The sequence below is a fragment of the Oryzias latipes genome, chromosome 22, assembly GCF_002234675.1.
Source record: "Oryzias latipes chromosome 22, ASM223467v1".
NCBI lineage: Eukaryota > Metazoa > Chordata > Actinopteri > Beloniformes > Adrianichthyidae > Oryzias > Oryzias latipes.
The window spans coordinates 13,954,023-13,966,372 of NC_019880.2; the positions used below are offsets into that span (position 1 = coordinate 13,954,023).

At 42.6% G+C, this 12,350-nt stretch overlaps 1 protein-coding gene across 2 annotated transcripts in view; it reads right to left on the bottom strand.

The window, feature by feature from the left end:
- The window catches only part of LOC101170559 (signal-induced proliferation-associated 1-like protein 1), a 37,876-nt gene that overhangs the window by 907 nt on the left and 24,619 nt on the right, over positions 1 to 12,350 (bottom strand). Inside the window, exons 6-20 of one of the 2 annotated variants that reach the window (XM_023951459.1) lie at positions 12,047 to 12,150; positions 11,700 to 11,857; positions 7,877 to 8,456; positions 6,284 to 6,558; positions 5,947 to 6,204; positions 5,696 to 5,839; positions 5,441 to 5,595; positions 5,282 to 5,364; positions 3,429 to 3,850; positions 2,558 to 2,749; positions 2,136 to 2,298; positions 876 to 1,074; positions 594 to 752; positions 389 to 506; positions 125 to 203 (exon numbers count right to left, since the gene is read on the bottom strand). In XM_023951459.1, coding sequence (XP_023807227.1) covers positions 125 to 203; positions 389 to 506; positions 594 to 752; positions 876 to 1,074; positions 2,136 to 2,298; positions 2,558 to 2,749; positions 3,429 to 3,850; positions 5,282 to 5,364; positions 5,441 to 5,595; positions 5,696 to 5,839; positions 5,947 to 6,204; positions 6,284 to 6,558; positions 7,877 to 8,456; positions 11,700 to 11,857; positions 12,047 to 12,150 — 3,089 coding nt within the window. The remainder of the gene's footprint in view (positions 1 to 124; positions 204 to 388; positions 507 to 593; positions 753 to 875; positions 1,075 to 2,135; positions 2,299 to 2,557; positions 2,750 to 3,428; positions 3,851 to 5,281; positions 5,365 to 5,440; positions 5,596 to 5,695; positions 5,840 to 5,946; positions 6,205 to 6,283; positions 6,559 to 7,876; positions 8,457 to 11,699; positions 11,858 to 12,046; positions 12,151 to 12,350) is intronic. The other variant, XM_023951460.1, reaches the window with a different exon arrangement.

Consider the following 12,350-nt stretch of genomic DNA (forward strand, 5'->3'; position numbering starts at 1 on the left):
AAGCAAAGACGCGTCAGCTACGACATCCTCTGGATGCATTTTTGACCTCCTAAATGTTATTAAGCTCTCCCATAACAACTTTTGTGTGCATCAAACAAGATGGGTGGAGTAAAAAACAGCAGACCTTATTCAGGTCCTCCTGCAGCGCTTTGACCATGGACTCCAGCTGGTCAACTTTCCCCAATAAGATGGCTGGAGTCTCTCTGAAAAGGAAAATTGAGATCTCATCAACTCAGCCATTCACTACAGGTAATTCTCTACCGTAAGTCAACTCATTCCCAAATGAGGAAAGATCTGGGTCTAAATGTGTATGATCTTCCACTATGATCTTTAAAAAGTCACATAAAAGAAAACTGAGGGCTGTAGGCTGTGGCTGGAGGCTCCTTACCCTGGCAGAGGCTGTCTAGGGGGAGCTGCCTGAGGCTCAGCCTGCTGAGGGATGGCAGCTGCCATGGCTTCAGCAGTGGAGTCCTCCTCTTGGGCTGTTAGAAAAGCCAGCCGCTGTTCTACAATGGAAAACGTGAAAAATAGGGATTTCCTCTGATGAGTATAGAGGTGACAGCAAAGGCACTGAAAACAGGAGGTTTGCTTACCTTCAAAAGCTTTGGCTGCATCCACCAGGTGAGCCCAGTCAAGTGGGCCATCCACCCCGGCATCGGGCAGAGGCATGAGGGAAGGATCCTGCTGCTGCTGCTGCTGCTGCCTTTTTTTCTCCTTCTCAAGCTCTGAACTCTGGGATGCAGACAGGTCTCCTGGAGGAACAAGAGAGTAAAAGCACCAGCGGGATCTGTAATTAGCATTTTATCTGCTCGCTATGGAGAAAAAAAATAACCCGCAAACATTCATGTGGTTTAATTAACAAAATTGGGATTCACCGAGGGATTTGTGTGATGCTCGGCGGGTTGACCCGTGGCGGGTTGTGGGAGAGCGGGGCAAGGTGGAGCAGGTAAACAGAAGGTCAGAGGTCTCGTGCGGACCACTCGAGGACGTTTCCCTCTGTCCGCCGTAAATGCTCTCATCTGAAAGCGTCCTCTGAAGAGATCGACGGCTGGGTGGGGGACCAGGGAACGGCGGCTGTATAAAGAAATGAAAAGGAATCAGTTCTCAGGTGGGAACTCACCTGAAAAGTGGCAAGTCCCTGCATGTTCTGCAGAAGACACCTTGGTCACTTCTTCTTCCTCCTCATGACCCCGAAAAAACTGAAATGATCTCAACAATTCTCATCCTGTTCTGGATAAGCTCCTCTCAAACTGTTAGAGAAGTTGAATTTTTTTTCTTGCTTTTTAAAGCTAATAAAAAAGTGCAATAAAAAAGCATGTTTTTATTTGAACAACTTTAGAGTTTAATTGTAGAAACAAATTACTTTAACCACCGTCCAGTAATTTTTTATATCATATTTTTTAACATATAAGACAACTTTGTTACTTTGGCTACTTGCTATTTAATCAGAACTATATTGACTTTAAATTTAAATTTCAAATTAGTTCAAAAAATTCATGTGAAAAAGGTCAACGATCCTCTTTCTGTTAATATAATAACTGATTAAACCCAATACTTGAAATATTTATTTATGATCTGATAGCTGGTAATATTTTTAAAGGATAGCAACATTGACCATATATATATATATATATATATATATATATATATATATATATATATTTTTTTTTTTATTCTTGAAGCAGCATTTTATTGGATAATTAAGTCTTTTCTTCATTTTCTGGGAATATTTTAATAATTTATAAATACTTTTAGTTGAACTTTAACATCTCTGAATTGGTTTTATAAATTGTGGTATTACATTTTTTTATTTTTTCCTACTTACCATCTGGAGATTATTAAAAAAAACTGCATATTTAAGGCTTTCACATATATTTTTGTTTGTGGAATTTTTTTTTTAAAATCTAGTAGATCAGGCACCAGATTAGAATTAAACACTATTTTATATTGTTTTAATGTTTGCCAACTCCTATTTGGGTTTTACATTTAACTCAGATTACAGACACTCCAATTTAAAGCTGCAGTCTTTATTTGTTTTGCTTGTAGAGCATTTTACGCCGCCTCAGATTGATCCTCCCCCTCAAAAAACATCAGACTTAAATTAGTATGAGGGAGGGAAGCACGTTCCTCTGTACCTTCTCTTCCGTCGTGGTGGGTGGAGGGCTGTCAAGCGTGATGAGCTTCTTCAAGTCTTCTTCCAGGCTGGATTTGGCCGTCTGCCGATGGGGCGAATGACAGCCACGGAGATTGGCTCTTAGCTGGGGTGGACCCCCCAGCAGGCCATCACTCGGGTGCCGTCTGGGAACAAAAAGCACAGAAGCACTTCAGCTGAGAACACATGAATCAAGCAGCTTTCAGACCAAAGGAAAAACAAACAAATAAAAAAAGGTAAGGATTCGGTAATCTCCTACACTACCACTGGATGGCACCACAACCCAAATCTGATCAAGCTCTCAAACTGGCTCAGCTTTTTGTGGTCAAATGTGGACGTTTCCACGGAGCAAACATCCACATTCTACAGTGCGTTACAACATGCTGCATTTCTGACGCGTCTCACTTGCGAGTGCTGGCAAACTCGATAGAGTTCACGGAGCCGCCTGGCTTCTTCCAACCGATGAGGTACTTGGAGGTTGCTCCCTGTCGAGGGTAGAAGCTTTTCGTCCCGGGGGACTGCAGGTTCTGTGACATGTTTGCAGCAGCTCCCTCTGCAGCCTCCCCCTGAACCACCAGACCTTCTGAGTGACCAGAACTGGTGAAATAAAAGACGAACGAAGGTGACTACTTTTAATCAGCTGTTAAACATATTTTTAGGATTAAATCAAAAGCAATTTCGCCATGTTTTTAGGACAACACAAACATAAAAAACCTTCAATAAGCTCATCCAATCCACTCCAACTATAACTGATTTTGTAAACAGAAAGCGGGGCACTATGTCCTTGCACGTCATGTTCAGCTCTATCCAGTATTTTTTTTTATAATGAGTGAGATGAAAGCTTATATTTTTATACTAAGATCTGCGCCTGTGGAGCGTGCAGGCGCGTGTGCGCACTGCAAAACAAAGCCCGCAGAGTAGCAAGCTTTTAGAAGTCGGTTATTTCTGTCTAAGCGAGAAAAAGACAAGGAGGAAAGATTTATTTGATTTTAAGGAAGCAGGATTCAGAGAAGGGTGGTGGTGGCGGAGCTCACTGTCTGCATTTCTAGCAGCTTCAAACGGATCTTTGTGCTCCATTTCTCCCATAGATAACCATGAGATGGAAACGCATCCAAATGCAAAGCCACTCCTCGCAGAGATTTCTTTTTAATAAACTGCAGAGCTTTTGGATTTTTATGCTGAGGATCAGGACTAAAATAAACCAGCTAGCGCTTAATGAAACATTGGAGAAAGGGAATATGTTCTACAAAACTTGATTGGCAAAACGCCAACACACCTGGACGGGGAGGGGGCATCACCTAGGCTGTATGAGCCCCCATCAGGACCCCCCAGGTACACGGCCGAGCTTTTAGTTGGAATCTCACTGCCACACGCCGCTACGACAGGAGCGTCCGGAGTGGGAGGTGAAGCGCTCTTGGCTCCAGGGCTGCTCGCCACAGACTCCTCCCATGGCACTTTCTCCTTGGCCCGGAAGGCAGCAGTAGAAGAAGCTGTGCTGCTTTGAGTGGCAGTGAGGGAGGAGGCATCGATGCCGCTGTCTGTGGACGTGCCCTGCAGGTACCCGTTGAGCTCCAGATCACTCTGCACTCCCGAATGGGAGCCAACTTCGTACCACTTCTCATCACTGTGTGCAGAGCTGGAAGCATTGCTGGACAGCGTGTTACTGCTCGACTGGCTGGAGGAATAGGGACCATCGGCCTGTTAGGATGAGAGACATTCAGAAATCAAACCTTGTCATTTCGGGGTCGTCTATCTGGAGTTGGCAGACTCATAAGTATCATAAAGATGGGTTATTATTCAACTGTTTAAAGCTAGTACTGTATTTTTGGGAGTATAAGTGGCAGTTTTCTGCATAGTTTGGCTGAGGGTGTGACTTATACTCAGGTGTGCCTTATATTAAATTTTTTATTTTTTAAATAAAAAGGCTTCTATTTTTGTTATTTTCTCACTAACAGCCACTACAGGGCACTGTAGGTGTATCAGTAAACAGCAACACAGAAGTAGTGCTGCTCAGTCTGATTAGCGGGTGGAGTCTAAAACTCCACCTGCTGGATGTCACAACATGGAGGAGAATCTCATCATTCTCCTCCTGAATTTTAAAAGAATTTTTCTTATTTGTATCGAAACAATAACAAAAAGATCCTCTATTTTGTTTCTTCCTTTTTTGTTCCCCCTCCTTGATTAATGCAGGACAGCAAGTTGTCAAACTGGGTCACAGAGACGGCCGTCATTCAGACACAGCTTCTGAACGATCTCATGAACCTAGACATGGAGACATGTTTAATGCTTTAGTAGAGCTCTTCAAAATAAATGAATAAACCAGATTTCTCAGCGTCACCCACGTCTTCCATGTATTGTGAATGAGAAATGCAGTCAGTGCTTCCATGTAGCGCTGAGGCTATAGGCTGTGTCACACTATGCAGCATTTGCGTGTGAATGAAAATTGGTCATACGTGAATATATGTGAAAAAAGTGAGAAAACGATTGTGGTCTTTACATGAAATCTTCAAATATGCATCCCGAATTTACCACGTCAAAACCACGGAAGAAGTACGACAAAACCACGCAAAGAACATGTTTACCCGCACTTCATTAAATTTCTTCACTATGACATTCAGGGCACTGGGCAGAAATCCCATCGCATCAACACCATGGTCATCACCCGCGATGCTTTGTTTCAATTAAACACGAACGATGAACACAAGAAACACTTGGGAATAACGTATATCGCACATGTATCACAAAACACTGAAGTTCATATGTGGGCAATGCGCTAAATGTAGGCAGTGGTAGCGTGACACGGCCTTAAAAACTCTTGATGGTAGCTCCTCCCACATGCGTCTGGATTATCTAGTTAATAAATACATTTTTGGACAAGAATCAAGCAGTGAGAGGCGGGGGGCACCATTTCGATGGGTAAATTGGACTCGGTGTGAACACATTGTACTGGGCTTGGTGGAGTTGTTCAGAAGCGACTTGTAAACGATTTTTTCTTCTTTATTACGTTTTTTTCTTTTGCTGCTGCGACTTATACTTAGGAGAGACTGGTGCAGAAAATACGCTATTTAAAAACTGTCCACTTCATGATCAATAGGCTCCTCTGATCATTAATTTCTAATTATTTCTCACCTTAGTGTTCTTGTTAGGAGATACACGGCTGCTCTGATCTGATGGCTGGAGTCGAGGAATCGTTACCTTGGACACCCCAGTGTCTGGAAAATGTAAGTAAGTTAGGATGGACACATGCAAACAGTCATGTATTTTGTTTCAACTTTGAGTTATGCTCACCCGAGCTCACTTTGTCTCCTAGTCTGCTACATAAATCCCCCTCGCCACTCCGGATCCATCCAACGCCAGTGCTCGAGCTTGCTTTCATGCCGTTGACCCCGTCGCCGGCTGCCTGACGCACAAACGACGCAGGCGACTGGCAGTTGTTGTTAAACCTGAAGCACAAAGGAACATCTCCAGTTATCCACCAATAGACTTTAACAAACTCCCAAAGTTTAGTCTGCACCCATGAGGCCAAAGCCTGTCAAAGATTACCCATCAGGCATGGACTTCTGTCTCCAGTGGCTGGAGCTGATGGTTTCTGCGTAGGGCAGGTTGGAGGGGGTGCTAGTGTTGTGCAGTGTGTGACCCATTACAATGGAACAGGCCAGAGCGTAGTTGTCATTCCCAGGGGAATATCTGCGAGGATACATATGGATGACATTAAGGACATATGTTGCAACCAGCCAGATGGCGATTCCGTCTGTCTCTCTGTTATATAACAGCAGCAGTGATCATCCCGTGACCTTTTCGGGTTCAGAGGTCGACCGTCACTGGAAACACTGCGGGGAATGGCAGCAGAGTTGCGTTCGCTGAGGTCTGCAGGCGGTGCTTTGATCAGAGTTCCTGCTGTGCCAGCGGCGCGGGTTTGCGGGCTGGATGAGGTCCGTGGCCACTTGCCGTTGCTGTTAGCTGGCCGGAAGGGGAACTTTAACTCATAGGGCATTCCTTCTTTGTGGTTTTTATAATCAACCAGGGGCATGTGGTAAATCTCTGAGCAGCCTCTGTTAGACAATCACAAAGAGTCATTAGAGAAACACCGTGCTCCTTCAGCTCAATCTCCACCTCCAGTGTCAACCATACCTGCGTGGTGTGGAGTCATCGTGGGGAGGAATGATCACCACCTTGACTGTGACAGACGTTCGGAGCAGGTCTATCATCTGCTCGTGGGACAGCGACGCCACTGAGACCTTGCAGATCTCCACTAGTCGGCTGCCCTGCCTCAGCCCAGCCTGCCAGGCATAACCGTACGGCTCCACCTCCGCTACGATACCCTCAAAGTTAACGTGAAAGCCCAACTGGCCCAAGGCATTGCGGCGTAGAGTCATCTCTGTGGTCTGACTGCCCTTGGTCAACAGCTGCAGAGAAAATAAAGAAATTCAGTTATTTTGCAGTTGCAGATACTTAAGTTTTAGACAGCAGTGAACTGATTTTGGTCAGTTTTCTTACTAAGGTCTGAGTTTTGCAAAAAAAAAACTTTTTAGTAAAATTCTTAAATTTATTTGAACTGCCATTTCAGCTTGTTACATAGTAAGCATTTTAGGTACATTTTTAAATGTTATGAAGGAGATTTTTATTTTAATCATTTTAAAGGAACAGGAATATCTTTGTTTCAAAATATTCTGATGTAAGTAATCAAGTTATCTTACAGTTTCATCTATTCAGGTGTTAAACTGAACACTGAATTAAGGATTATTTGACTCTTTTCCCCGCCTATCTTCCTAGATATATGGACCATTCAGAAGAAAAAATTAATCAACTTTCTGGTTTATTATTAATTTTGTCGTTTCATATAAAGTGTTTACTTGTTTGGACGTGCGTTCTAAAAATAACCTGTAGTAAAATAAGTGAAATTTGCAGGGTAGTTATTTATTTATTTTTTACAATTATTACTGATGTTTTAAGGCTGTAAAACCCCCCTCACAACACAGTTTCTAAACTTTTCTAGATTAGAAATGAACATTTTCACACTTTTCTCTCTCGTTTAAACTCTTAAAATTCAAACCTTTAAAGGAAAATAAGTCCAGTTTTATAGAATGAAAACAAAGATGTATGTAGATTTGGGAAGCTGAACAAATTCTGCACAGGAGACGTAGAACAGAGATGATTGACAAGGTCTACAGCCAATCAGGGCAAGGAAAAGGAAAGAAGAAAAAAAAACAGTAAAATAGCAAGAATGCGAATGGTGGACCAGAATATAGCAAGGGACCAGTGTATTAGTGTCCTTGAGCAAGATATTGGAACCCTATCATCTTTTGTTTGTTTGTTTAAGTCTTAACGGAAAAAAACAACAAATTATAAAGGTAATGCAAGTTACCTTACCTTTACAGAGACAGATTTATTTTTAGATCTAAAGAACCACTTTTTTAAATTTTTTATTTAAATGTTTCCGATTCAACCTTAGATTTCTTACCTTCAAAGTTCTTCTGGTAGTCAATAAATAAAAAAACAAAAATAAAACTTCAGGTTGATTTAGGTACCATTACAGCCTTAAAGGGAAAATCCTATTTAGAAGGTGTTGAGAATACCACTCAGCATTTTGCTTTTCTGTAATAATGTCTTAAATTTTGCCTATTTTGCCACCATCAAAGTCCTGTTTCTGTGTGGGACCTTTCCAGAGAACAGCTCAAGTATACATAGATATATCACTGCCATTCAGAGTTCTGGATGACTGACCTCCAGTCTTTTTACAACCTCTCCAAAGTCCTCGGTGTTGTTATTGATGGAGCGCAGTGACACGCTCTCTCCACGCTCATAGTAGATCTTCATGGAGGCGGGACTCCCCGTTGACCAACCGATCACATCCCGAGTGGCGCAGTTAAACACGACCACTTTGGCCTCCTGATCCAGCAGGATGATGAAGTCGTTGGAAATGGCCAGCAGGCACTCGCGCTCAGCCCCTGCTACCTGGTCCTCAGCGTGCACCTGCCAGGTTATGGCGCCCAGACTCCGCAGCTCCGCCCCGCTATACGGGCGCAGCTTCTCCCGTCGTTTGTGGGCCAGTGAGATAAAGGGGAACTTTGACGTTGGTTCCACCGGTGTGCTGGTCACGTGACGCTCAGCCAAGTCTCGGAGGTACTCCTGTCGTGTGCGTGTGGCCATGGCGCCGAATTTCTCTGATTTGTAAGCGGCTTTTTCTGCGTTTATGATTTTGGCCAACAGGAAGTCCCGAAAGACAGATGACTTGGGGAAGGTCACCCCCTTGGGGATTGGAGGCCCAAAGGAGGGGACGTCCTGGGAACGCGTCACAGCAATACTGAGGAGGTAGAAGAAGAAAAAAATAACTGTATGAGGTGTAAAGAAATGTGAAATCTAAAAATGGGGGGGGGAGGGATGAAGACAACTTCCTTTTACTTAAGCAGCAAATTAAAAGCTTTTTCAGAAATATTTAAACCAGAACAAAAGGAATCACACATTTGTCTTTGCGTCACAAAGTTGTGCAAGAACAAGTATCGTATGTGGTTTACTCCAGGTATTGTTACCTTCGACCTCTTTCAATTGTGAGAACAAAAAAGAGGTTCTTATCCCTGCAGAGGAATCTCTTCCATTGTTTCTTTCATGTCATTTGCACATAATAACTAGACTTATATTTCAATGAGTTGGACGACAGCTTTGGCTGACACAGACTTATGTGCAACCAGGATCACCGCATAACATAAACTCCAAAAAAACTGTTTTACTTCTTTCATTTTTGCAGAAACTTAAAACTAAATCAATATCTGCTCTATAAAATAAACGCTGTCACCAGAAAAGCCCACAAATGAGCAAAAGCTATCACGCTGCACTGGATTAGTCAACATGACAATCTTGATGGTACTCTATCCCCAGCATTAAACAAATCATGCGGGCGTCCCCTGTAGGATAGATGTTGCTCCCAATGCCTGATTAGTCTTGACATAAAAATAATATACATCCAATCACACGGGACAAGCTAGCTCCCAGTGTTGTCATCCTGCCACGGTTTGCTACATCAATGTATGGAAAAGCAAGCACTGCAGCTCTAGAAGCAACCTACATTTCCTAAACAAACGTCTAGTTATGTAACACGCCTGGCTGTCCCTGTGTGACATTGATGCAGCGCTTGAAAGCAGCAGATTAGCGCTCTGATGGCCCTGGGCCTTTTACTCCTCTAATGCTTTGGACTGGCTCAAAATGACATGAGGTTTTCTTTTTTTGTAGCATGCAAGAACAAGCAAAAATTAATCAGGTGACCCCACAAATGATAAACTCTATTAGAAAACAAGCAACGATACAGAGAATGTTAAATATTCACAAAATAAAAGTACAATCTTGCACAAATGGATGGAAAAAGGGTAATCACTTGAAGAATAACATTTACAAAAGTACATGTAATCCATGTGATGTGTGTTTGCAGTAAAAACCCACTCTACTGAACACTTATGCAACCAGTTTTCCAATTTTTTGTGTCACCACAGCCGTCACTCACTTACCTTTACTTTTATCACAAACTATCAGTTCTCCTCTGTTTGCTGCAGCAAAATATTGTCAGTCTCTGTTGTGGCTTAGATGAATATCCTTTGTTAAATTCTCAGGACACATCCCTTAGACCACAGCAGCCTCCTAACCAAAGGTTGATCCAGGCAAAGAATTCCAGTTTTCCCAAATCCTCAGAGAACTGCATCCTGAAAAACTCTTCTAACACTGTGCAAGTCTCTAGAAAATCTGATCCAACCCACGGAAAATTAGTAAAACTGAAACATTAAAAGTAGCTGGATTCTCCATCAGAATTGATCTTGCTCCATCTTCATTTTATCTAGAAGATGATGGGATCCGTCCACAGCACTTCAGATAAAAACAGACGAGGCCAAGTCTCCTGACCCTTCTGCACCCGAGGTGGACTGAGAGAGGACTGAGAAAGACTGCTCTTCACGGTCTCTTCCCACTCAGATGCATGTGCGGGTGAAGAGAGCTCTTTATGTGCATGGTGCTAACTCCTTCAGACCACTCCGTCTCATGCTGCCCTGAAGGCAAAGTGGCAGGCAGGGAGGGGGTGGGGGTGGGGGGTATGGGGGGTGTCCATGAGTGTGTGAAGAGAAACTCTTTGAATTAGTGTGCAAGTGAAAAAAAGTATGTGCATAAGCATGTAACTGTATGCACTGTGTGCAAATGGGAATACGAATGGGGTAACATGGAGGAACAGGAGCAAGGAAGTAACTGGGAGCAACTATGTGTGTATAATGTGTGTAGAAAGTCAGTGTGCAGTGGAGTGGCACAGAATAAGCAATGCAGACACATAGTTTGATCATCACAAGGTCAGGAAGGAGCTGGAGAAGAGTACCAACATCAATGCAAACCGTTACTGCACAAACAGTAGAAGCAAAAGAAAGGAGGGCATGAGCGGAGCAGCAGAATGGCCTTTAAACACAATGCCTTGGAGTCAAAGCTTTTGTCTTAATGCTACTGCAGCAAAACCCAATTTTATGTTACTGTGCAGCTTTTAAGAGTTCCTAAAGTAGATCTGGTCCACACCGTTTCTCTAAACTTTGATTTATTTGACAACAAAGGTTTAGAGAATATTAAAAAAAACAAAAGAGATGAATGCACTAGACTGGATCATAAAATGCTCAGACTGCAGGCAAATGTTATTGAGGTACTTGCACGATTTCAAAGGTTACAAAACAAAATAAAAACCCTTTCTGTAGGCCATTAAGTTGCGCCAAAATATTGTGGCCTACCCCCCTTACCATAAAAATGCAACTCTATTATCTGACTCATTTAAAAACAATAAACCAATGATACTTTTTTGAATCCATTCTGGGGACTGTTCATCTCATGCTCTGGGTGTTACCTAAATTGTTTGTTACAACATTACACATAAACTGCTCACTACCTCTTCTGCTTACTCTGGAACCTATTTTGCTGAACAGTTTTCCCTCGCTATATCGCCTTTCGCTGTTTTGCAGATTTTGTGTTCTGCGTTCTGATTGGTTGTTGACATTGTCAACCGATCTCCTCCATGTCTCCAGTCCCGAATGTGTTTAGTTTGCCAAATCTACATTAAATCTTCAATCACGATAGGATCTTCGCTTTCATTCTAGAATACTTGACTTATTTTTCTACAAAGGTTTGAACTTTGAGATGTTAAACAAGTGAGAAACGTGTAAGAATGGTCATATCTGATCCAGAAAAGTGTATGAAGTGTGTTGTGAGGGGCCTGAAAACATCCATAACTCAAATGTGCGGATTTCACCTACCGCGGAATATTTTTAAAAGACAACCCCCGTGATTAACCAGGGATCAATGTATCACTTTAAAGCTACTTTTACATTAAAACCAACTGTTGAAAGGGTTGGCACACAGGGTGTTTGCATGATAATGTGGCACAAAAAACACTAAACCAAAATTTTTAGCTTTGACTTTTTCTATTAATGCTAAAAAAAACAGAACTTCTTTTCTTTGATGCTCTCTTATCCATTCGGAGACCTTCCATGTTTAATTAGTCGCTCATTGCGTCACGATGTGCAGTGGTTGGACTCACCTGTAGCAGGTCTTGTCAGAGCAGGGGTTGTGCACCCGTACGATGATGAAGACGTGCTGAAAGTGAGAGCGAATGTTCCTTGGAGTGAAGGGGTGAGCACCTGGCTCCTGGAACACAATGGTCACGATGTCGTTCCCAATGTGGCGTTTCCTCAACAACTAGAAAAAAAATCAACAATAGTGATTATTTAGAGAGGCCTGAGCCTTAGGAGTGAAAGCAAAGTCAGACATTTAGTGTTCTGTTTTAAGTTGAAACTGTCTGAGAGTTTAAATGTTTATTTGAAGACATTATCATTTAAAATGATTGTCTTCCTTCAAACTTGTATCACATTTGGCGCTCCATCCTACCTGTTGTTTGTTGTTGGGTGTGTAAGGCAGCAGGGTCGACACGTGAAACATGATCTCATAGTCTTTGTGGGACGTATAGAGCGAGTGGGTGCCCGTGGAATCCGCTGCAGGAAAACAGCAGGAATGTTTTGAAACGTCTTGTGAAATGAGCCGTATTCTTGCTCTCATGAGCATGATCAGTGTTTTCTGTGCATGACAGGAAGCTGTTTCGCCACAGTCTAAACAATAACACAACAGTGAAGTGTGGATAATGTCAGTCTGTTATAACAAATGGTGCAAGTGGAGACTGCTTTGGTTTTTGTTT